Source organism: Sus scrofa, chromosome 8 (assembly GCF_000003025.6).
Source record: "Sus scrofa isolate TJ Tabasco breed Duroc chromosome 8, Sscrofa11.1, whole genome shotgun sequence".
Lineage (NCBI taxonomy): Eukaryota > Metazoa > Chordata > Mammalia > Artiodactyla > Suidae > Sus > Sus scrofa.
The window spans coordinates 65,290,585-65,317,453 of record NC_010450.4 but is presented as its reverse complement, the minus strand read 5'-3'; the positions used below and the strand labels follow the sequence as shown (position 1 = coordinate 65,317,453).

At 40.0% G+C, this 26,869-nt stretch overlaps 1 protein-coding gene across 3 annotated transcripts in view; it reads left to right on the top strand.

Annotated features, from left to right (window-relative positions):
- Positions 1,666-26,869, top strand: part of CENPC (centromere protein C) — a 77,964-nt gene continuing 52,760 nt past the window's right edge. The window contains exons 1-6 of one of the 3 annotated variants that reach the window (XM_021101386.1): positions 1,729-1,977; positions 7,375-7,421; positions 9,117-9,187; positions 9,919-10,013; positions 10,580-10,686; positions 15,610-15,712. In XM_021101386.1, the coding sequence (XP_020957045.1) occupies positions 15,670-15,712 (43 nt within the window). In that variant the 5' untranslated portion in view covers positions 1,729-1,977; positions 7,375-7,421; positions 9,117-9,187; ... (1 more) ...; positions 10,580-10,686; positions 15,610-15,669. Of the gene's footprint in view, positions 1,978-7,374; positions 7,422-9,116; positions 9,188-9,918; positions 10,014-10,579; positions 10,687-15,609; positions 15,713-26,869 lie in introns of all 3 variants that reach the window. The other 2 variants (XM_003482404.4, XM_013978751.2) reach the window with 2 other exon arrangements.

Here is a 26,869-nt window from a genome sequence, read left to right as displayed (position 1 = left end):
CTAATACCCTCTAAGTCCATCCATGCTGTTAGAAATGGCAAGATTTCATTCTTTTTTGTGGTCCAGCAGTATTCCATTGCACACACACACATCTTCATTCATTTATTGATGGTAACTTAGGTAGCTTCCATATCTTGGCTACTGTAAATAAAACTATTATGAATATTGGGGGGGCAGGAATCTTTCTGAATCAGTATTTTTCTTTTTCTTGGATTAAACACCCAGGAGTGGAATTGCTCATATGGTAGTTCTATTTTTAATTTTTTGAGGGGTCTCCATACTGTTTTCCACAGTGGCTGCACCAAGATACATTCTCACCAATGGTGCACAAGGGCTCCCTTTTCTTCACATCTTTGCCAATTTTTTATTATTATCTTCTTGATAGTAGCCATTTTGACATGTGTGATTTCTCCATATTATTTCAATTTTCATTTCCCTGATGATTAGTGATGCTGAGCATCTTTTCATGTGCCTACTAGCCATCTATATGTTTTCTCTGGAAAAATGTCTATTCAGATCTTTCACTATTTTTTTTAATCTTTTTTTTTTTTTGATGTTGAGTTGTGTGAGTTCTTTGTATATTTTGGATATTTACCCCTTACTGAATATATTGCTTGCAAATCTCTTCTTCCATACAATAAGTGGCCTTTTCATTTGTTGATAATTTCCTTCGCTGTGCCAAAGCTTTTTTGCCTGATATAGTCCCACTTTTTATTTTTGCGTTTATTCCCTCACCTAAGGAGAAGGTAATGTATTTTTTGATTAAAATTCCCTTGCAAATTTTTATTAAATCATAAAAGTAGGACATAGTTTCACAGAATCATCAAACAGGTCAAGTCTTCAGAACATCTAACTTAACTCTCGCATCATGTAACTAATGAAACAGCCAGAACAGGGTCTGAGCTTGTCCTAGATGACATTGCTAATCCAGGTTTCAAGACTCTTGATTTAGGGTTCCTTTCAGGACATTATGCTTAAATGATAACACTTACATAGACCATTTTGTTGCCAATGCCTCACAAAAACATTACCCACATTTTTTTTTTTTTTTTTTTTTTTTTTGTCTTTTTGCTATTTCTTGGGCCGCTCCCGCGGCATATGGAGGTTCCCAGGCTACGGGTCTAATTGGAGCTGTGGTCTCCGGCCTACGCCAGAGCCACAGCAAGGAGAGATTCGAGCCGCATCTTCAACCTACACCACAGCTCACGGCAACGCCGGATCGTTAACCCACTGAGCAAGGGCAGGGACCGAACCCGCAACCTCATGGTTCCTAGTCGGAGTCGTTAACCACTGCGCCACGACGGGAACTCCTACCCACATATTTGAAAAAATATGTGATCCATCATCATTATACTATTGTTCGTTTCAGAGAAGATGCAAAATGAGCTGGGTGTGGCTGACGAGACTTAGTAGTAAACTACTTCTGCACGTTGGAGCAGGGGCAGGTGCGGGGAGAGAGAGAGAGAGAGACAGAGACAGAGAGAGACAGAGAGACAGAGAGAGAGAGACAGAGAGAGAGAGAGACAGAGACAGAGAGAGACAGAGAGAGACAGAGAGAGAGAGAGAGAGGAGAGAGAGAGAAGCTTGCCTACCGCGAGGATGGGGGCGGGGCTACGAGATGGGCGGGGCTGTTGGACGTAGGGAGGGCGGGGCTGCGAAAGCCGGACGCGCGAGTACAAGCGAGGGGGCGGGCCTCTAACGGCTTTCCTCCGGAGTCGAAGGGTCCGTTTTGCGCATGTGCAGTCCGTTTTAAATTGCGTAAGGCGCCGGGTGCGGCTGGGCGAGCTCCTGAGGCCGCGGCTTTTCGCCTTCCGTGTCTTCCGCCGCCTTTGGCTGTCCGGCGCTGCTGGGTTCCCGCCTGGCTCCTGCGCTGGTTACTCGGTCTTTGCTGGGCTGCCCTGAGCTGCGGCCGTGTGGACTTCCTCCCCAAAGCCCTGCGCGGGCGGAACCGGCCGCAACATGGCTGCGTGGGGGCTGGTAAGTGCAGGCCTCGGGCGTTCGCGCCGAGGCCGAGGAGCGCGAAGCCGCAGGCGGAGTTTAGGGCTCCGGGGGTACTGCAGTGGGAAAGACGCGGGAGCTCTTCAGAGGCCGAGTGACCGGTGGTATTGTTTCCGCAAGACTTCTTGTAATCCCAATGTGAGGGCCTCTTTCTTGGGAGAATCTTGTGATTGCTCCTTTTGAGCCTCATTCCATCTCTTAGACAGCCAAGAATTTTCTGTTCATGGAAGTATTGAACCGCCTCAAAAATGTGCCTTAGCTGCAGACTTGCTGGGCTAGAGAAGCAGGCGTCAGCTGTGGACAAAGTTTTCAGAGGGGCAGCCCTAGTTAAAAGTGCAGAAGCTTGTGAATGGCTGGAGGGGGGCGGGAACTCATTTTATCGTGTACGTGTTTCTGGACTCTCAGCTTCGCTTATGGTTGCTATACCTTATACAACCCGTATCAACCCCTATCCTAAACTTGTATTTTCTACTTGATCTCCCTTTTAAGAAAATCTTCAACACTGGTGAACTGACGTGTGTAATAAAGTTAGATACGTATGCTTGTGAGTATAAAGAGGTGTCCACAAAACATATTGCGGGCCATTTCCGTAAACAATGAATATTGCCCATCTTTAAGCTAGCAGCTAGTGCAGCAACCACCCCCCACCCCCTTGTGGCTCTGTGGTAACGAACCCGACTAGGATCCATGAGGATGCGGGTTCCATCCCTGGCCTAGCTCAGTGGGTTAAGGATCTAGGGATGCCGAGAGCTGTGGTGTAGGTCGCAGCGGGGCTCAGATCCAATGTTGCTGTGACTGCGGTGTAGGCCGGCAGCTGTGATTCAACCCTAACCTGGGAACTTTCATATGCGCGGGTGCGCCCCTAAAAGGCCAAAAAAAAAAAAAAAAAAAAAAAAAATTGAGAACGAGGAGTTAGAGATTATCCTCATTCATTCCTGTACTTTAAGGTTTCTAACTGGGTGTGATTTTGCCCTGTAGGAGACATTCGGTGATATCAGGAAAAATTTCTGGTTGTCCTGAGAGGGCTTGCCAGGGACATGTGATGGTGGAGGTTAGGGAGGCTCTCCCAACAGAGGCATCCAGCTCCTAATGTCAGGAGTGCTGGGGTTCAGAGACCCTGCTGGGTCGTATATTATTTTCTTTGAGAAACATAATCTCACAGTGAATGAAACTAAAATTGAAAATTGAGTGAAAAATAAGTTGTAATTGGCAGCTTTTGAGTGTGTACTGATTTTGAAAGTTAAAACATTTTGTGTCCTGACTTTTAGAATTAGGAGACCTCCTTTGTCTTGTTCACCACTTGTTTTCTAGTGTGCCTAAATAGCATTTGGCCCTGTGGTAGGTGCTTGATTCCTATTTGCCCAGTGAAAGAACTGTCTTACCCTTGAATTTTTTCTATTTAAAATTAAGAGGAATTTAATACTTTACAGGTGTTATTTAATGTTCAAAAACATCCAGTGTGCAAGTTTGATAACTCTTATTTTATTGTGTGACACTAGAAGAGTGACTTAAATTAGGCAAGGTAGTTAGCTAAATGTTCTCAGGAGTTTACTTAAGTATTTTATTTTAAATTGCTGAGTACTGATAAGAGACGTAAGTGCTTGAGTTGTTTCCATCAAATGACTTATGATAAAATGCAGACTTAGATGTCTTTGTTCCTTAGTTTGCTACCTGTAAAATAGATTTAATCTTTTGCTCCTTAGGCACCTTGCAAAGATAACAGGCTGTGAGAAACACTCTTAAAGACATTTCTATCTCATAATTTATGGTCGTATTTATTTGGCATGTCAATAAGATAAAAAAAAATGGTGTTTTTGTGATACAATGCACTAGGCAGGATTTGGGAAGAATTAAACTAGTTTAAGACAAAGTCTCTGCTCTCACATTTTCTTTCTTTCTCTCTCTCTCTCTCTCTCTCTCTCCTCCTTTCCTTTCCTTTCCTTTCCTTCGTCTTTTTGCCATTTCTAGGGCCGCTCCCATGACATATGGAGGTTCCCAGGCTAGGGGTCTAATCGGAGCCATAGCCGCGGGCCTATGCCAGAGCCACAGCAACTCGGGATCCGAGCCTCGCCTGGGACTTATACCATAGCTCACGGCAACGCTAGATCCTTAACCCACTGAGCAAGGGCAGGGATCGAACCTACAACCTCATGGTTCCTAGTCGGATTCATTAACCACTGAGTCACGGTGGGAACGCCTCACATTTCTTAAAATATAATAGAGGTCTTCATCTTCCTGAATAATTCAATCCAAAAACCATTAGAGGCCAGGGAAGGTAGCAGCCCCGATAGGGAAGCCTTAGTAGAGGCAGGAGTTTGGCTCAGCTCAGGATGTCAGAGGAGCTGAGTAAAGACAATGGAGTAAAGAGAGGTTTTCACATGGGATGGGGTCATTTATATCCCGTTGGGCCAAGTGAAGGTGAAGCTTACTAAACATTTGATATTGGTAATAATACATTTTTTTTTTTTTTTTTAATGGCTGCAACCGTGGCATATGAAAGTGCCCAGGCTGGGGATCTAATCGGAGCTGCAGCTGCCAGCCACACCCACAGCCACAGCAATGCCGGATCCTTAACCCACTGAGTGAAGCCAGGGATCAAACCATAGTCCTCATGATACTAGTTGCGTTTGTTACCACTGAGCCACCACAGGAACTCTAAATACATTAATTTTTAAAAGCATACTATCCATCCTATTACTACCCAGTTTTCCACTAAGAAATGTATTCTAATTAATTAATTTTTTGGCCATACCCGCAGCATGTGGAAGTTCTCAGGACAGCTGCAGCTAGGCTGTAACTGTGGCAACACTGGAAACTTAACCCACTGCACTGGGCCAGGGATTGAACCCATGCCTCAGTAGCAGACATGAACTGCTGCAGAGACAATGCTGGATCCTTAACCCGATGGACCACAGCAGGAACTCCTTGAACTAGAGAATTTAACTTTATAGATTTTGCAATGAAAAGATAGGGCACAAATACTGCAAATATGCTCTGCATCTCTGTTTTCATCATGTCCATGTGTTTTATTTTTCCTGTTGTTTCCATGACTGGGGCTGCTCCTTTGTTGGGGTTACCTATTTTCTCTTTCTAGAGACATTCCAGAATTTTTTTATCCTCACTTTTTTGGTATTTCACTCTTTCATTTTGCTGGCCATTCATGTCCTAGAAATTTGGAAGGTTTGAGCTTTTTAGGTTATATCTCTTTTTCTTTGTTCTGTCTGAAATAACTATTGGTCAGCTGTTAGACCTCCTGATTTTTTTAGATCTTTATTTTATTCTTCCTCCTATTTTCCTATTTTTCATCTCCTCTTTGACTTTTGGTCTGTGTTTTTTTTGTTTTTTTGTTTTCTTTTTAGAGCCACACCTACAGCATATGGAGGTTACCACGCTAGGGGTCCCAATCAGAGCTACAGCTGCCGGCCTATACCACAGCCTCAGCAACATCAGATTCGAGCTGCATCTGCAACCTACACTGCAGCCCATGGTAACGCGGATCCTTAACCCACTGAGCGAGGCCATGGGTGGAACCCAAAACCTCATGGTTCTTAGTCAGATTAATTTCTGCTGCACCACAATAGGAACTCCTGTTGTTTTTTTTTCTCCTCAGAAATATCCACAGCTTTATTCCATTCTTTATTTTAGACAATTATGTTTTTAATTATTAAGAGTTTTTCTACTCTCTGTTTAGTGTTTATGGTATAGTGTTTATAGTGTGTGTGTGTATAAAACTTTTGTTTTATGAGTCTGGTATTATCTCAGATCTCTCCTGAAGGTACTAGTTGAAGTTTTTCTTTTTTAAAGTTTTCTTCTTTGTCATCCTTGATGTTAGTTTCCTTTTGGGTCTTTTCCCCACAATTGTTAAATTTAATATTGATCTTGCTTTTTTGGTTTTGGAGACTTTTTTTTTTTGTCTTTTTTGCCTTTTCTAGGGCCTCTCCTGGGGCATATGGAGGTTCCCAGGCTAGGGGTCCAATCAGAGCTGTAGCTGCCGGCCTACGCCACAGCCACAGCCACAGCCACAGCCACAGCCACAGCCACAAGGGATCCAAGCTGCATCTGCATCCTACACCACAGCTGGATCCTTAATCCACTGAGCAAGGCCAGGGATCGAACCTGCAACCTCATGGTTACTAGTTGGATTCATTAACCAGTGAGCCATGACGGGAACTCCTGATTTGGAGACTTTTAATGTCTAGTTTTTAATGTTTTAGAGACTTAATGTCATGGTTGCTGGTGATATTTGAGACTGAGACATTAGGGTACTGTTTTTGATCTCTGTGTTTATGGGGCTAGGGGAAGTGTGTGTGTGGGGGGTTCTACTGCCCTGTATATAGGTTTTCTTTTATTGCTCTCTTTTTATTCCCCTTCCTGTCTCTTCCTCCTGCAGATCTTGAGTTTCCTTGTTCTGCATACTTGTGGTTTTTCCTGGCTTATTAACTTCACTCCTCATTCAGGACAGTATCCTCTCAGCTTAGTTTAGGCTGCCTCTGCTTTTATTCTGTTTCATCAGTTATCCCATTTCATTTGTTTTTCATCTTCCAGAGTCTTCTTTTCCATTCTTTTTTTTTTTTAAACATTTTATTGAAGTATGGTTGATTTACAATATTGTATTAATTTCTGCTGTGCAGCAAAGTGACTCAGTTATACATATACATGTATTCATTCTTTTTCAGGTTCTTTTCCCAAAAAGGTTATCACAGAATATTGAGTAGCCTTCCTTGTGCCATCCTGTTTCATTGTTGTTTTAAGGCAGTTTAGTCCTTTAAAATTATTTTAGAGGCTTCTCCCTGCAGGGAAAGGAGATAAGTAGATATTGTTGGTAAACCAACTTGAATTATTAGAAGCCCAGATAATATGATTTTGATCATGGAAAAGATATGGGAGGAGGTAGAGGAGAGGGAAGAGGAGGAAGAAGATGGAATAAATCCCAGGGTAAGGAAACAGTATAGGGTTTGGAAACAGAAGATATGAGGCAAGTTCTTTTCCACTTGATTAAGAAGAATTCGTCTGTATGGTGTTACGACAGGCAGTCAGCAAATACTTGCTGAATGAATAAATGAAGAAAATAGATTTTCTTTTTTTTCTTTTTTTCTTTTTCTAGGGCTGCACTGGTGACATATGGAGATTCCCAGGCTAGGGGTCGAATTGTAGTTATAGCCTCTGGCCTATGCCAGAGCCATAGCAACCTGGGATCCGAGCCATGTCTTCGACCTACACCACAGCTCACGGCAACCCCAGATCCTTAACCCACTAGGTGAGGCCAGGAATTGAACCCGCAACCTCATGGTTCCTGGTCCGATTCGTTAACTATTGCGCCACGACAGGAACTCCAAGAACGTAAATTTTCACCACGATGATTTACTTTTCTTTCAGGATCATCTCAAAAATGGCTATAGAAGAAGATTTTGCCGACCTTCCAGGTAATTAATATACTTAAGTGCTTAAAGTGATTTTTATTCCCATCTTCAGAAAGTGGAATTTTTTTTTTTTTTTTTTTTTTGTCTTTTTTGTCTTTTTTGTTGTTGTTGTTGTTGTTGTTGCTATTTCTTGGGCCGCTCCCACGGCATATGGAGGTTCCCAGGCTAGGGGTTGAATCGGAGCTGTAGCCACCGGCCTACACCAGAGCCACAGCAACGCGGGATCCGAGCTGCGTCTGCAACCTACACCACAGCTCACGGCAACGCCGGATCGTTAACCCACTGAGCAAGGGCAGGGACCAAACCCGCAACCTCATGGTTCCTAGTCGGATTCGTTAACGACTGCGCCACGACGGAATTCCAGAAAGTGGAATTTTTAAATGAAGAAAGGAAAAACTATTACTTCTAACTGAAATAGTGGTTTTTTTTTTTTTTTTTTGTCTTTTGTTGTTGTTGTTGTTGCTATTTCTTGGGCCGCTCCCACGGCATATGGAGGTTCCCAGGCTAGGGGTTGAATCGGAGCTGTAGCCACCGGCCTACGCCAGAGCCACAGCAACGCGGGATCCGAGCCGCGTCTGCAACCTACACCACAGCTCACGGCAACGCCAGATCGTTAACCCACTGAGCATAGGGCAGGGATCGAACCCGCAACCTCATGGTTCCTAGTCGGATTCGTTAACCACTGCGCCATGACGGAACTCCTGAAATAGTGGTTTCTTTGCCCTCTGGTTATGAATAGTCATCCTAGTGTTTTATATACAGAGAAATATTAATGCAAGCAGTGCAATGACTTAATGGCAGTGAGAAAAGAAATTCACCTGATTAAATGATGAACCAGGAAGAGGCAGTTTCAGTCCCTACTATATGACATCTATGAGTGGATTGAATGGTAATAATAGGAAGATACAGTTTATTCTGTGGGTGGTGTGGTTCTAAAAAAGCAAGAGAAGGATCTTTGTGGTGATGGAACTGTTAAGTATCTTGACTCTGGTGGTCATATCTGAACTTTCATTGTGATAAACTGCATAGAACTAAATACACAAACACACAAATGAGTGCCTGTAAAACTGGAGAAATCAGAGTATGATTGGTGGATTCTATCAATATCAGCATTCTGGTTGTGAGAGTATACTATATGGTTTTGTGAAATGTTACCATTATGGGAAATTGGATAAAGTGAACAAGGGATCTCTTCTGTGTTATTTCTTACAACTGCATATGAATCTACAGTTATCTCAGTGTAATTTTTAATTAAAAATGCATATTGATTCATAAGCTCTTGTTAAGGTTAAAGATACTGAATCAAAAGTGCATTTGAGATCTTGTAGGGAAGACTTAGTTGGAACTAACAGGACTTGTGACCATAGGGTCTTTATTAAAGAAGCATTTCAGAAATGATTGAATTTATTCCAAAAAGTTTGTTTTTAGATATAGCAATAGTCTGAAGTAGCTCTAGACATGCGTTTTCAATCAGCAAATATAATTCTTAATGTTGACATGACCACTTTATATACTTTTCTGGAAACTCTGGGAATTTCATATCCTTGTTTTGTCCTGAGATAGATGATAATTTTCCCATTAAATAAAAATTAATTTTTATAATAAGGAGATAAGGAATTTTCAAGGTAAATTTTAATAAGTAGCAAATATCTTTTGGAAATGATATGTTAACATTTTCCCTTCTTTCCTTCTTGTTAGAGCACCTGACATTAATACGGAGCCAAACCAGAATATACTGGAAATCTTACTAGACTGTTTTGAAGAGAAAAGTAAGGCTTCATTTCTAGATGAACTTTGAGGGTTGGGATGGATGAAAATATAAATTTGTCCTATTAATATCAAGTTCAGCACTGGAGAGCTTGAGATAATGTTTGGTGATTTACACCGCTTCCTAAAGAAAAGATAAATTATGGCAAAAACGTTTCTAAGTGCTAGTCAGCATCAGAAGGTATTGGAATTTAAGAATAGGCCAACAAAAGAAAAATACAGATAGTGGAAAAATCATCTCTTTACACGCTCTGAAAGAACTGGCACACATTTCTTCAGGAATCTTGTTTGTCTTTTTCTTGTTTTTTTTCTTCTAATCTAATTTAATTTAATTTTTTGTCTTTTTGTCTTTAGGGCTGCACCTGAGGCATGTGGAGGTTCCCAGGCTAGGGTCTAATCAGAGCTGTAGTCACCGGCCTACACCACAGCCACAGCAACAGGGGATAGGATCCGATCTGCGACCTACACCACAGCTCACGGCAGTGCCGGATCCTTAACCCACTAAGCCAAGCCAGGGATGGAACCTGCAACCTCATGGTTCCTAGTTGGATTCATTTCCTCTGCATGATGATGGGAAATCCCCTTGTTTGTCTTTTTCAGTTCCTAATGTCTTGTAGGAATATTTGAATATTGAATTGATGTTTGTACCTCATTTAAACTAATTGCATTTAAAAGAGTCATAGTGTCAGGTTTTATACATATTTTGTTTTTAAACATTTTTAACTTTTTTTAGGTCTTCCCAGTGATTTTAGCACAAATTCTACAAAATCAGGACTTAATTCAACACCTAAAATAAAAGACAATTATATTCAGTCACCAAGAGAAGAGGTAAGTCCAAAGGGAGAGCTGGTACAGGTTTAATATTTTGATGAATGAAGCAATACACAATATAAAGTTAGGTACATTTTACTTAAGTTGTTTGTAAGTCTTATTCTTGAAAGGGAATCCTATATTCCCCTTGAGTTTATATAAAATTTAGAGGTATTTTGTGAAAATTTTGGTCTGACATTTCCTGTATTTGAAATTTGAGGTCTGGGAATTAGAATTATCAAATTACAACGCAATTATTTTTTATTCTTTCTAAACTAATGCTTAAATTAGGTTTTGGTGAAAGTGGGCTACTATTGAAATTTCCTAATCCAGGTTGGCAAGTTTGATTATTTTCTAAAAACTGAAGACAATTTATTGCTAAACAGAGGAATAAGTCTTTTATTGATTGTATATCTTAAGAGGATAGGTTGATTTAACTCTACAAAATAGATTTTGGAATAGAGTTTTTTTTTTCCTTTTTACCGCCACACCTGGGGTATATGGAAATTCTGGGCTGGGGGTTGAATCAGAGTCGCAGCCACAGCAACACCGGATCTGAGCTTCATCTACCACCTATGCCACAGCTTGCAGCAATGCCAAATCTTTAACCACTGAGCAAGGCCAGGGATTGAACCTGTGTCCTGATGGATACTGTGTCAGATTCTCAACCTGTGCCACAAAAGGATCTCTGGTAAGAATTTATTTATTTATTTATTTATCTTTTGTCCCTTTAAGGCCACACCTGTGGCATATGAAGGTTCCCAGGTTAGGGGTCTAATCAGAGCTGTTGCTGCTGACACCACAGCCACAGCAATGCCGGATCCTTAACCTACTGAGTGAGGCCAGGGATTGAACCCACAACCTCATGGTTCTTAGTTGGATTTGTTTCCTCCACTTCGCCAGGACAGGAACTCCATGATAAGAGTTTTTGAAGCTAATGATTGAAGGCACATTATTCAAAAATACAATATTAATTAGCGAAAAGAAGCATACATAGGACATACTTTGTTTTATTGTGCTTTGCTTTATTGCCCTTCATAGATAGTGTGTTTTTTACAAATTGAAGGTTTGTGCAGCCCTGTTTCAGGCAAGTCTGTCATTGCAATTTTTCCAACAGGATTTTCTCTCTGTGTCTCTGCATCATATTTTGGTAGTTCTCATATTTCAGATGTTTTCATTATTATTATATTCGTTATGATCTGTGATCAGAGATCTTTGATACGCTATTGCAAAAAAAGGATTTTCAGAATGCTCAGTTGAAGGTTAACATTTTTTAGCAATATCTATTTTAAAATATTAAAGTATGTGCTTTTTTAGACATAATGCTATTGCACACTTAATATACTATAAAATAGTGTAACATAACTTTTACATGCCCTGGGAAATCAAAAAAATTCATGTGACTTTATTGGGGTGATCTGGAACTAAACCTACAGTATCTGTGGGCATGCCTGTAGTGCTGAAAATGGCATTCACTAGAAACTTACATAAACAGATAATTAAGGAGTTCTCATTGTGGTTCAGCAGTAACAAACCTGACTAGTATCTGTAAGGACATGGTTTCGATACCTGGCCTTGATCAGTGGGTTAAGGATCCGGCGTTGCTGTGAGCCGTGGTGTAGGTCATAGAAGTGGCTTGGATCTAGCGTGGCTGTGGCTGTGGCATAGGCTGGCAGCTGTAGCTCTGATTTGACCCCTAGCCTGGGAACTTCCATATGCCGAGACAAAAACAAAGCAATCCAAGCAAGTAATTAAACATGTATAGCCTTTTGGTTCCAAGAAATGAAGACAGATCCATTTCTGTTAGAATTGAGAGACCTTCTTTAATGTGCTAAATTATCTTGATTTTTGCAAGTTAAATCACTGAGTTTCCTGGGATAATCTTGACTTGGACATAAAGTATTAACCTGTTTTGATGATTTGGTTTGCTAATATTTAATGTGTTTGCATCTATATTCATGAAACAATATTGTCTTTTTCTTTTTTCTCAATAAGTTCTTGTAGGGCTTTCGATTCAAGGTTGTGCTAGAGGTTCTGTATTTATGTAGGATGAGTGGGTCAGCACTCCTGTTGGAACAGCTAGTTAAAAGAATAAAGTGCAGACAAGTCATATTTTTAGAGACATGGAGAACTGTGGAAGAAACAAGGACTAGGTAAAACTAAAATTCCAGAAAGAAGAATCCTTAAAATATGAGTTGATGATTGTTAGTCATTTTCTTCCCTGAGAGTATTTGCCAGTTTGGGCAAAAACTGAGGTTGGCCTAGACAGAAGGAGTCTGCTGTAGGAAAGCAGGGCTGTTGTCACTTGTGCAGAGGTGGGATGTCAAATTGGAATCCTGGAGGCACCCCAAACTGATCACCACTTTTCCTCAAAGAACAGTTGTAATTTCTGAGGTAGTGAAGAACTTTAGGTGGGAGTAGTGGAGTGAAACATGTGGTTTTATTGGGCTAAGAAGGCAGAATCCAACTGCAGAAAGGGGCCCACTGCAAATTGCCATTTTGAGGTATTTTGAAACAGTCTGGGGCTGGAGGCTAAAAAAGTTAAGCAAAACTTCCAAAGGGCTCACCTGAATACCTTTAAATATTTTTAAGGGCTAAGTAGGTTCACCAGGCTCAGTTACCCAGGAGAGCTCATTTTGAAGAATATGGCAGGTTATGAGTGGACTGAGTGGGTTTTACTAAAATTTCAACTCAGACCCAGCTCAATCCTTGAGAGTGAGGATCTAATCATTTCAATCCAATCTGCTTAAAAGGAGAACCTACTCTATAGAAAGATATTAGGAGCTCCTACTTTTTTTTTCTTTCTTAAATCAATCCTTGAGATTTTGAGATAATTGGAGATTTACAAGCAGCTGTAACAGATAGTAGCAGGCAAGACCGTTTATGCCTTACCTAGTTTCCTCTAAAGGTAACATCTCGCAAAACTATAGTATAACATTACAAGCAGGATATTGACATTGATATAGACAGGATATAGAACTATTCTGTCATTGCAGGATCCCTCTTATCCTTTTGCAGCAACACTTCTGTCTCACCCTCACCCCCTCAACTCCTGAAGCCCCTAATCTGCTCTCCATTTCTAGTTTTGTCACTTCAGGAATGTTTAAGTGGAATCATAAATTAAATAACTTTTTGAAATTGTCTTTTTCACTCAGGATAATTCTCTGGAGCTTCATCCAGGTGTGGTTTTTTTTTTTTTTTTTTTTTTTTTTTTGTTTTTTTAGGGCCACATCCATGACATGTGGAGGTTCCCAGGCTAGGAGCAGAATGGAGCTACAGCTGCTGGCCACAGCCACAGCATCTTGGGATCCAAGCGTGTCTGACCTACACCACAGTTCATGGCAATGCTGGATCCTTAACTCACTGACTGAAGCCAGGGATCAAACCTGTGTCCTCATGGATCCTAGTTGGGTCTGAGCCAACTGGGATTGCTGAGCCATGATGGGAATTCCTCATCCAGGTTTTTGTTGTATCAGTAATTCATTTCTTTTTATTGCTGAGTAGCATTTCATGGTATGAATGTACCACAGTTTGCTTGGCCATTCACTTTTTTCTTACTTTCTTTTGATTTAGTTGTCTTGATCTTTAAATTTATTGATTTTCTGTTAATTTTCTACTTTCTTTCTTTTCATTCTTCTGGGATTTTTAAAAAACCTTAGTGAGGTTTCAAGAGGGAGCAGAATATAATGAAAACTTGCTTTCGTTACTTTAGTAATTGTGCTTTATTCCATAGCGTATCCACTGAACTAGCAGTGCAGTGGCTCATTATTTACGTATTCCCCTATTGATAGATTTTTAGATTGTTTCCCTCTATTCATTCTCACAGGGATGTAGTGAACACCTTTGTTTATGCTTCCTTATATGCATGTTGTAAACTGATTTCTCTAGATATGTACATTTGAAATGAATTTGTTAAATATGGTCAGTTTTTTCTACAAAATAATTTACTGGTTTTCTTCCCCACCTGCAGCATATGAATGAGATTTCTTTTTCTAGATTTTTGAAATTTATGACTTGATGTATTTCAAATTTTCAAAAGAAAATATGTATATACGTAACGTGTTGAAATAATATAAATGAACACCCACGTGGCCATTCCTCAGTGTAAGAAATACCAATGCCTTTGAAGCATCTACACGCCCCTTTTTATCCTATCTTTTGCCTGTCCTCCCTGCACAGAGATAACTACTGTCTTGAATTTCATACTCATCATTTCCATCCTTTGCTTTATAGCTTTACCGCTTATGGGTGTATGCTGACATTTGTGTTAATATTTCTTCCACTACTTATGATGGTGGTCCTCCTACCATCCACATGTTGGGTGCTTCCCTAATAGGACCCAGGAGGCTCTGCAGTAGTTAGTTGTACTTGTGACCAAGATTGACTGTAGGCATACAGCCAGGATACAGAGCCAAATTGGTAAGAGAGAAAGATGCATCACGTGGAGTCTGGAGGAATCCAGGTCAGGCTTCCTATGCTCTCTAAAGAGACCACCCAGAGTACACTCATTCCATCAACTTGTGAGATGCTATAAAACATATAGTCTTTCTGCCCTGAGAAGCCTTTTGAGACCTAGCCTATTTTTATTAGGGGCTGGTTGTATGGGTACCTTCTGCCTACCAGAATTCTATATTCCCTGGAGAAGTAAAAAGTAGGTGTTCACCATAAATCACATTGTTTATACAAACAGTCTAGGCAGGCTGGCGTAGCAGGTACAACCTTAGCAATTGGTAATGGAAGAAACATTTTGAAAACCAGGTGCACAGGTGCCAGCCAAAGGCTGGTCCTTACTATAAGCAGGTTTTTAAATGACCAGGCCTGCTACATTAACTCTACCTGCATGGAGTGAATTTCCTGCATGTATGTATGTATATATGTATATGTGTGTGTGTGTGTGTGTGTGTGTGTGTGTGTGTGTGTAGTGTTTTACATGATTTTGCATCTATTCTGAACTTCATTATTATTGTTTTTTTTTTTTTTTGATCTTTTTGCCTTTCTCTAAGGCCACTCCTGCAGCATAAGGAGGTTCCCAGGCTAGCGGTCTAATCGGAGCTATAGGCACCGGCCTATACCAGGGCCATAGCAACGCTAAATCTGAGCTGTGCCTGCCACTCACAGCACAGCTCATGGCAATGTTGGATCCTTAACCCACTGAGCAAGGCAGGGATCGAACCCACAAGCTCATGGTTCCTAGTTGTATTCGTTAACCACTGCGCCATGACGGGAACTCCTATTCTGAACTTTATATGATGAGATTATATACTTGTGCAGCTTGCGTTTTTAACATAATCATTCATGTTGCTGTAGTTTATTCATTTCAATATTATATTTGTAATATGTTATATGACTATACCATAATTTTTTATCCAGTCTTCTGTCAGAACAGATTTTTAAAAACTGTTCAGAGCAACATTGTTTCTATGTTAGGTTATATGAAATTTCAACTTTACTAGATAATGTGAAATGATTTTCCAAGTAGTTATTTAAATATGTAACTTTACCAACTGGTTTATTGTTTTTAAATACTTGTGTTTTTTTTTTTTCAATTTAAAAACAAATGTGTTTAATCAGAATTGATAATTTAATAAAGTAGATCATATTGTATCTCTTTCAGATTCAGTGCCAGAAAGCACCAGAATCAGATCCAGTTTCTTCAAAGAAGAAACAAGCCTCTATGCAGTTAATTGTAGAACCAGGTGAAGCTGTCAACACATCAGGTTGGTAGCATCCCCATGGGTTATGTTTGCATATATATATATTATTATTATTTATTTTTTTGTCTTTTTGCCTTTTCTAGGGCTGCTCCTGTGGCATATGGAGGTCCCAGGCTAGGGGTCTAATTGGAGCTGTAGCCACTGGCCTACGCCAGAGCCACAGCAACACAGGATCCGAGCCGCGTCTGCAACCTACACCACAGCTCACGGCAATGCCAGGTCCTTAACCCACTGAACAAGGCCAGGGATTGAACCCGAACCTCATGGTTCCTAGTCGGATTCGTTAACCGCTGTGCACAACGGGAACTCCTATATATTTGTTTTTTAGGTCTGTACCTGCAGCATATGAAAGTTCCTGGGCTAGGGGTCAAATCGGAGCTGCAGCTCTTGTCCTGCGCCACAGCCATAGCGATGTGGGATCCGAGCCACTTCTGTGACCTACGCTGCAGCTTGCAGCAATGCTGAATCATTAACCTACTGAGTGAGGCCAGGGATTGAACCCGCATCCTCGTAGATACTAGTTGGGCTCTTAACCCACTGAACCACAATGGGAACTCTTTGCCTAAGTATATTAAAAAGTTACAGATGGTGAAGGTAGCACATATTGTTGGCTTGAGTGACAAGGTTATGGTCAGCCTAGGCAGAATTGTGAAATAGATTAAGTTGTCTTTGATTCCCTCTCAAGTCCATGATCAGTGTTTTTGTTTTTAACATGAATAATAACTTTTGTCTGATTATTACCTTTTTTTTTTTTTTTGCTTTTTAGGGCTGCACTTGCAGTATATGGAGGTTCCCAGGCTAGGAATCAAATCGGACCTGTAGCTGTTGGCCTACACCACAGCCACAGCCACAGCCCACACAGGTTCCAAGCCACATGTGCAACTTATACCATAGCTCATGGCAACACCATTTCCTTAACCCACTGAACGAGGCCAGGGATCGAACCTGCAACCTCATGGTTCCTAGTCAGATTCATTTCCTTTGCGCCATGATGGGAGCTCCTAGTTATTACCTGTTTCTTTGTTTTACTGGTAGGAATGTTGCCTCCGAGGATGTGATAAGAGACATTAAGAATTGTTATAGGGACCATAGCTTTAAGAGTTTTCAAATAGATTTTTCTTTTTCCTCCCTCCGCCTCCCCTCCCCTCCCTTGCCTGCCTACCTGCCTGCCTGCCACCCTTCCTTCCTTTCAAAAGAAAACAACAGTGAATATTATCTCACGTAGTTTCTGTGGATCAGGAATTCAGAAGCAGCTTATTTAGATGGTTCTGGCTTGTAATCTCTCTTGGGGTGGTAGTCAGGATGTTGGCTAGGGTTGCAGTCTTCTGAAGGCTTGACTGGGGCTTAAGGATAGAGTTCCAAAATGACTCACTTATTTGGGGCTGATTGCTGGCAGGAAGCCTCAGTTCCCGCCCATGTGGACCTCTCTGTGAACTTTTTGAACACTTTCTTCTTTTTTTTTTTGTCTTTTTTGCTATTTCGGCATATGGAGGTTCCCAGGCTTGGAGCTATAGCCACCGGCCTACGCCAGAGCCACAGCAACGTGGGATCCGAGCCACATCTGCAACCCACACCACAGCTCACGGCAACGCTGGATCATTAACCCACTGAGCAAGGGCAGGGATCGAACCTGCAACCTCATGGTTCCTAGTTGGATTCATTAACCACTGTGCCACAACGGGAATTTTTTAAACGGAGTTATAATTAACGTAATCTTATATTAGTTTCAGAAGTACAATATAATGGTTTGATATTTACATATATGTGGTCAGTGTTATTTTTCTTCTCCTTTTGTTCCATTTCTTTGAGTCAATTATGTGTGCTGCTATTTTTAAGTTTTTGTATTTTTCAAATTAGCAAAGTCTTTCATTTGAAATAAGAGTCGAAGATTTAAAAGAAAAAAATGGTTAATCATTATTCCCCATACCATGTTGAGGTGGCCTTTGCATCCTTCCCATCTTCGTTGGTACTCCTGAATGAAAACACACGGAAATATGTGTGCCTGCAAATGCTTTCAGAAGAGGCTTTTGAAGTTTCCTTTTGTATCAGCAATGTAAAAAAAACTTTTACCTAATAGATTATTTACTATTATACTTTTTTGCTAGTTTGATCAGTATTAACTGATCTCATTGTTACTTTAGTGTTTCTGTGATTATCGCTGAACTTGAATACCTTTTTATAAACTTACTGGCTATTTGAATGTCCTTTTTTGTTTGTTTTTTTTGTGTGTGTGTTTTTAGGGTCGCACCCTCGGCATATGGAGGTTCAGCCTAGGGTTCAAATTGGAGCTGCAGCTGCCAGCCTGTGCCACAGCCATGCCAGATGCGAGCCATGTCTGCGACCTACATACACCACAGTTCATGGCAATGCCAGATCCTTAACCCACTGAGCAAGGCCAGGGATTGAACCTGTGTCCCTAAGGATACTAGTTGGGTTCATTAACCACTGAGCCATGATGGGAACTCCTGAATTTCCTTTTATCTGAGCTGTCTGTTCATATTCTTTGCACATTTTTTTTTCCTAGTTTGTGAGAGATCTTTAAATTGACTATCTGTAACTATTTGTAATTTCTGTGACAGATATTTGTCCAAATGATCCCTTAATTATTATAGATTTTAGTTATAGTGTCTTATAGGATGAGTAAAATTTTATTTTAATTGTCAAATATGTGAGTTTTTTCATTTATAGCTTTTGAATTTCTTGTTTTGGTTAAAAGTTGTTTTATCCTAATAGTATTAGTAATATTTTTTTTTTTTTTTTTTTTTCGTTTCAGGGCCGCACTTGCGGCATATGGAGGTTCCCAGGCTAGGGGTCTAATCGGAGTTATAGCCGCCGGCCTACACCACAGCCACAGCAACGCAGGATCCGAGCTGTGTCTTCAACCTACACCACAGCTCATGACAGTGCCGGAGCCTTAACCCACTGAGCGAGGCCAGTGATCGAACCTGCCTCCTCATGGTTCCTAGTTGAATTCGTTTCTGCTGTGCCACAACGGGAACTCTGAGTAATGTCTTCTTAATTTTCATTTTAACGTCTTTTTTTAAATTTAAAGGTTTAATCCATTTGGAATGTGTTTTGGTATATAATGTGACATAATGTTATTTTTTTCCAGATGGTCACTTGTGCTAGATCCATTTATTAATTAAATAATCCATATTCTTATAAATGTGCTACTTTTATCATGTGTTAAATCTCACATATCATTCAGTATATGTTTTTTCCTAATGTCAACACAATACAGTTTTACTAATGGTAGTTTTGTAGTATATGCTGATATAAAGGTCTTTATATTCACCATTCTGCCATTCTCAGACCTTTTTTCTTCCTATGAACTTCTAGTTTTATCCAGTTTCCAATAAAATTTGTATGTTTGTAACTAAAATTGTACCTAATTTGCGTAGTAATTTTGTAAAAATTGATATTTTTGTGTTATTTAGATTTTCTATGTAAGAACATATGTCTTATGTGTTTATGTCCTTCGAAAGTGTATGAAGGGCACTATCCATAGCATGAAAGGATAACCCACAATGGGGAAAAGTATTTGCATATAGTGTATCTAACAAGGGATTTCTATTTAAAATATAAAAAGAATTCTTGCAACTCAACAACAAAAATAAACTGCCCAATTAAAAGGGGGGCAAAGGGCTGTAATGGACTTTAACAGACTCTGTTTGGCCAATGAATGTGAAGCCATGGGTTTTACCTGCCATCCGTTTTACCTGCCTTCACTAATTACAGTTGCTTTAAGACTTGCAAGTCTTCCAAGTAGCACATAGGCTGAACAAGAAGATGTTTGCTTGAGTTGTTTTTTGGGAACTTGGAATCAGCTACATCTAGCTTGAGCTAAGCTGGTTAAGACTGGATAGGACTACCAACACTTAAACCGGGCATGCTTGAAGGTCCACTTGGTGACCTTTTGATCCTGCAGAGGCTTGTGCAGAATGACATTTATTGCAACTTTTTTGTCACCTTTCAAACTATTCCCCATGCCCGGCCATCTTGCTTAGCTGCCTTTTGAATAAACCCTCTTTGCTGCAAACCTTGACACCTCAGTGTTTTGACCTCCAGAGTGTCTGGCAAGCCGGTAACAACTCTATGAAAAGTTGTTCAACATTAGTAGTCATTAGAGAGATGCAAATCAAAACCCTAATGAGATACCATTTTATATATATTAGTGTGCATATCATTCTTGTTAAAAATATTTTAAAAAATATTTTTTATTTTTTATTTTGTCTCTGCCTCTTCTGGGGCCGCTCCCATGGCATATGGAGGTTCCCAGGCTAGGGGTCTAATCGGAGTTGTAGCCGCCAGCCTACGCCACAGCCACAGCAATGCCAGATCTGAACCGTGTCTGTGACCTACACCACAGCTCACAGCAACTCTGGATCCTTAACCCACTGAGCAAGGCCAGGGATTGGACCCGCAACCTCATGGTTCCTAGTCGGATTCGTTAACCACTGAGCCATGACAGGAACTCCTAAAAAAATATTTTAAAAGATTTAATAAATAAATGTTACTGAGTTTGTGGAATTTTATAGAACTCCTTGTGTATTGCTGTAGGGATGTAAAATGGAGCAGCTACAGTGGAAAACAGTTTGGTGGTTCTTCAAAAAATTAAGTAGCATTTCTGCTTTTAGGTTTATATTCAGAAGAATTGAAAACAGGGATTCAGATACTTGTACTCCAGTGTTCAATTTCAGTATTATTCACAATACCCAAAAGTGTCCCATTAATAAGTGAATGGACAAACAACATGTGGCATATATAGAGAGTAGAGTATTGTTCAGCCATAAAGAGGAATGAAGTTCTGATATATGCTGCAGCATGGAAGAACCTTAGAAACATTATGCTAAGTGTATATACACTTCAGTATAAATTTCCCTTAGCATTGCTGTAGCTTCATCCCACAGATTTTGAGATGTTGTGTGTTCTGTTCATTTTTTATTTCTGTGTCATTTCTAAAGATCCTTTGAGGAGTTCCTTGGTGGCCTTATGGTTAAGGACTTGATGTTGTCACTACTGTGGCTTGGGTTCAATCCCTGACCCCAGGAACTTCCACGGTCGCAACCAAAAAAAAAAAATCCTTTGAGACTTTTTATCCCATTTATCCCATTAGGAGTGTGTTAATCCAAGTGTTTAGGATTTTTCCTGTTGTCTTTCCTTTACTGATTTCTAATCCTGATTTCTTTATGGCATAATGTACACTATGTGATTTCAGTTCTTTTAAAGTTTTGAAGATTTATTTTATGATCCAGGATATTGTCTGTCTTTATGAATGTTTCATGGGTACTTGAAAAACATGTATTCTTTTGTTGACCATAAATGCCAATTATGGAATATTAATACTTTTTATACATTGTTGGATGTGATTTTCTTGAGAATTTTTTGCATCTAAGGTTACTGAGAGATGGTGATTGTGGTTTTCTTTTTCATGCTGTTATTTGTATGATTTTGCTATCAAGGTAATGCTTACAACCTTATAAAATGAGTTGGAAATTATCCCCCCTTCTAATTGGTGGAAGGGATTGTATAAAATTGGTTTTACTTTACATTTTTGGTATAATGTTCTCCGGTGATATCGTCTGGTCTGTGAATTTCTTTTTCAAGAGCTTTTGAGTTACAAATTCACTTCTTTAATAGTTACTGGACTATTTAGGTTATTTATTTTATCTTGCCACAATTTCGATAGTTTATGGTTTTTGAAGAATTGGTCCATTTCTTCTAAGTTGTTGAGTTTATGAGCATAAAGTTGCACATAGTATTACCATATTATGCTTCTAGTAGCTACAGGGTCTCTTGTTATATACCATTTATTCTGGATATTGGTGATTTGTCTTGTCTTTTTCTCTTTGTCAATTTATTAGAGGTTTATCATTTTCATTTAAATGAACTAGCTTATTATTTCAGTAATTTTCTGTATTTTCTTCCTGTTTTCAGTTTCATTGATTTCTGCTCTTATTTTTTTCTATTCTTGTCCTTGGTTTGGGTTTACTTTGCTCTTTTTTAGTTTTTGAGGTAGAAACATTATTTTATACTTTGATTTATAATCCAGTAGTATTTTATTTATTTTGTTACTCAAATTCTTCCAGCTTTGGCCATTAGGAGCTCTTTCATTGGCTCCTATGCCCTTTTGACAAACCCCACTTTTGTTGTTACTGTTGTTTTTGAACACTTCCTACTGTTTGGAACTATGGGGTGCTCCAGGCTTACCTTATGGGTATCCTACCCCTGTCCTAGAATCAGCCATTTCTCCAAGGAACTAATTAATGGTTTCTTTTACTGAAGAATGGTATCAGGAACCCATATCTGGGTACCAGGTTTACTGTCATTCCCAGGGTGTTACTGCTTCAAGAGCTTAACTGACAGCAAGGAAGTATATGTGTGTATACTAATTGGTGTATGTATTCGTATGTTTCAGTATTTTTCTGTGTAGCTATTTCTGTATTAAGTTAGACATGGATTCATATTGATGTCTTCAATGCTAATCCATTTCCACATGGGTTATTCTAGCCTCTTTCCCTTGCTTATCTGTAAACTTCCACTCTACAAGTGACAAACTTGGCACTCACCATTCACCGTCCATTTACTTAACTTTAAAAAATTCCTAAATACGGTTGCCTCTCCCTGATTATCAGGAAGTCATCCCCCTGTGCTTGCAGTGTCTCTTATCTCAATAAACTGTACTTTCTTTCCACCTCGCCATGTTCAATAAACTCTTCTTTCTTTTCACCGCCCCCAAAAATTCCTATATACATATATATAACAATATATCAACTAGAGTACAGGGCTTATGCACAATATCTTTCTTTTTTAATGAAGCATAGTTGATTATAATGCTGTGTTAGGTTCAGGTGTGCAGCAAAGTAATTCAGATATATGTATATATATATCCTTTTTTCTGATTATTTTCCATTATAGGTTATTACAAGATAATGAGTGTAATCCCTGTGCTATACAGTAAATCCTTGTCATAGGTCTTTTTTATGTATGGTAGCATGTCCAGTTAATCTCATACTCCTAATTTATCCCTCCCCTACCTTGCCCTTTGCTAACCCTAGGTTTGTTTTCTATATCTGTGAGTCTGTTTCTGTTTTGTAAATAAGTTCATTCGTACTCTTTTTTAGATTTCACATATGTGATATAATATTTGTCTTTCTCTGACTGCACTTCATATGATAATCTTATGTACAAATTCTTAGCTTTCAGTTTTATGAACTCCACTCATTTCTAACCTTATATAGCATCTTTTTCCCCTACCCCCTTAGGTGAGTGAGGTTGTTTGTACATATTATATCATGTATCATATATCATAGAATGTGGTATATCTGTGACTTTCAGTGTTGGAACATAAAACTTGGTTTGGCTCCGTCTCTTTCTCATGTTTCTCTCTTGGGATATTCTGCCTTATAACCCAAATATCATACTGTGAGGAAGCCCCACTAGCCCACTTGCAGATACATAGACAGTAATATTCCTTCAGCTGGCAGCCAGCCTCAGATGTCTGACATGTGAGTGAGCAGCACTCTGAAATCTTCCAGGCCCTGGACTTCCTGGAGCAGAGAAAAGCTGTCAGCCGCTGTGCTCTGCCAAATTCCAGCCCCACAGAATCTGTGAACATAATACGTGGTTGTTTTATGCAGCCAAATTACGGAGTTTTTTTATTCAGACACAGTGACTAGAACAACTCTCTAATTCCCAACTGATATACTATTGTTATATATTTTATTCCTGTTATCATGTATGTTAATTCTGCTATGTATTTTGGTATCTTTTATCTAAGACTATTTTTGTTTCAGTCATTGTTTATATTTACACATACATTACTGTTTTCGCTCTTCATTCCTTTTGAAAAAATAATTTAAAAAAATTACAGTAGAATATTAAACTTAGCATTTTAAAGTTTTTTTTTTTTTTTTTTTTTTTTTTTTTTTTTGGTCTTTTGTCCTTTTAGGGCCACACTCACAGCATATGGAGGTTCCCAAGCGAGAGATCTAATTGGAGCTGTAGCTTCTGGCCTATGCCAGAGCCATAGCAATGCCAGATCCGAGGTGCGTCTGCAACCTACACCGCAGCTCAAGGCAACGCTGGATTCTTAACCCACTGAGTGAGGCCACGGATCAAACCCTGGACCTCATCGTTCCTAGTTGGATTTCTTTCTGCTGCGCCACAACGGGAATTCCCATTTTAAACATTTTTTTAAAAAAGCTTTGTTTATTCTGTGCTTTTATTTTTTTAGACTATTTTATTTTTGGCCAGGTCCTCAGAGTGTGGAAGTTCCCAGGCTAGGGGGTCTAATTGGAGCTGCGCCAGCAGCCTACACCACAGCCACAGCCACGCAGGGTCCTTAACCCACTGAGCAAGTCCAGAGATGGAACCTGCGTCCTCATGGATAGTAGTCAAATTTGTTTCCACTGCACCACAATGGGAACTCCCAGTTTTAAACATTTTTAAGTGTACAGTTCTTTGGCATTAACAAGATTTCACATTGTTGTCCAACTGTCACCACCACCCATCCACAATACTTTTTATCTTGCAAAATCGAGCTCATTAAGCAATCCCTCACCCCTACCCCCAGCCTCTGATAACTATCATTCTACTTCCTGTCTCTGAATATGACTGTTCTGCATACCTTATATGAATGGAATTGTGCAGTTTTTATCTTTTTGTAACTGGCTTATTTCCATAGCATAATGTCCTCAGGTTTCAGCCATATTGTAGCATGTGTCAAGATTTCCTTCCTTTTTAAAGCAGAACAGTATCTTGCTGTATGTATATCACACTTTGTTTTGTCTATGTATCCATTGATGGACATTTAGGTGGTTTCTACCTTTCATCTTTTGTGAATAATACTGCCAGGAACATGGATTTATAAATACCTCTTGAAGTTCCTGCTTTCAATCTATTTTGAATATATATGCAAAAAAAGAATTATTGGATCACATGGTAATTGTATTTTTAATTCTTGAGGAAGCAAACTGTTTTCTGTAGTGGCTGCATCATTCTGTGTTCCCACCAGCAGTGCACAAGTACTTGTTAACTTCTTTCCTTCTTCCCCTCTTAATGGGTGTGAAGTAGCATCATTATGATTTTGATTTGCTCATTATTATTGTCATTAGGGAATTTTATTTTATTTTATTTTTTTGTCTTTTGTTGTTGTTGTTGTTGTTGTTGCTATTTCTTGGGCCGCTCCCTCGGCATATGGAGGTTCCCAGGCTAGGGGTTGAATCGGAGCTGTAGCCACCGGCCTATGCCAGAGCCACAGCAACGCGGGATCCGAGTCCGAGTCGCGTCTGCAACCTACACCACAGCTCACGGCAACGCCAGATCGTTAACCCACTGAGCATAGGGCAGGGATCGAACCCGCAACCTCATGGTTCCTAGTCGGATTCGTTAACCACTGCGCCACGACGGGAACTCCCATCATTAGGGAATTTTAAAGTAAAACAATACTACTGCACAACTATAGGAATGGCTAAAATCCAAAAAGCTTATTCTCTTTTGTATCTTGTATTTGTTTTAGAGTTTCTATCTTTTCATTTGTTTCAAGAGAGTTTATAATTGAATGTTGACATTTTTATGGTGGTTGCTTTATGTAAATTTTTTTTTTTTTTTTGTCTTTTCTAGGGAGGCACCCGTGGCATATGGAGGTTCCCTGGCTAGGGGTCCAATTGGAGCTGTAGCCACCAGCCTGTGCCAGAGCCACAGCAACGTGGGTTCCGAGCCTCGTCTGCGACCTACACCACAGCTCTCGGCAATGCCGGCTCCTTAACCCACTGGGCGAGGCCAGGGATCGAACCGCAACCTCATGGTTCCTAGTCGGATTCGTTAACCACTGTGCCAACGATGGGAACTCCTGCTTTATGTAAATTCTTGTCAAATAATCCCGACATCTGATTTATTTTGTCCTTTTGCATCTGTTGCTCACATTTTCTTGTTCAGGCTGCGTTTTTTCTGTTTTTTTGGTATGGTGAGTCCTTTTGATTGTTTCTTAACATTTTGATTATTAAGATATCCTTCATTGTATTTCAGTCTTTTTTTTTTTTTTTTTTTGGCTTTTTGTTGTTGTTGTTGTTGTTGTTGCTATTTCTTGGGCCGCTCCCGCGGCACATGGAGGTTCCCAGGCCAGGGGTTGAATCGGAGCCGTAGCCACTGGCCTAAGCCAGAGCCACAGCAACGCGGGATCCGAGTCGCGTCTGCAACCTACACCACAGCTCACGGCAACGCCAGATCGTTAACCCACTGAGCAAGGGCAGGGACCGAACCCGCAACCTCATGGTTCCTAGTCGGATTCGTTAACCACTGCGCCACGATGGGAACTCCCTTCAGTCTTTTTATAGTTGGTTTTGGTTTAATGTGTAGGTACTTGTCTATTTTTGTGGATGTTGTTTCCAATGACAGAGTCCTAGCTGGTGTTTTGGTTTGTTTCATCTTGTGATGCTGCAGGAGATATATCACACTGTTGCTGCTTAAGGCTTGAGATTCCTAGCAAATATACTTTCTTCCTCTCAGCTCTCAGAGTTAGTTGTTTGTTTTAGCTGTATGTAAAGGAAAAAGCAAGAAAAAGTGAGCCTGTGCCATTTGTTCCAGAACCCAAGTCCTGTTTTTGGCTGTATTTTAATTTTTTTTTTTTTTTTGCTTTTTTTAGGGCTGCACCCACAGCATATAGAGGTTCCCGGGCTAGGGGTCGAATCGGAGCTAGAGCTGCCTGTCCACGCCACAGCCACAGCCACAGTAGCGCAGGATCCAGGATGCATCTGTGACCTACATCACAGCTCACGGCAGCTCCGGATCCTTAACCCCCTGAGCAAGGTCAGGGGTCAAACCTGCAACCTCATGGTTCCTAGTCGAATTCATTTCCACTGCACCACGATGGGAACTCCTTAAATTTTTAATCTTTGCTATTTAAAAGTATGAATCAGTATGAGTACTACCCAGCCATCTACATTTTCCTTGATGTATGAAGGACATAAAGAGAATATATATTCTTCTTGATAGAGATATAAAGAAATACATATGTATTTTCTCTTATGTGTATAAATATATATATTTTCTCTCTGTATATATCTATGTATATGTATCAAACTGTGCTTGTCTGGCTGCCCTAATTGCCCAACTCTTAAAGTTTGAATCTCATTACTTCTCTAGGATTAGTTCATTATT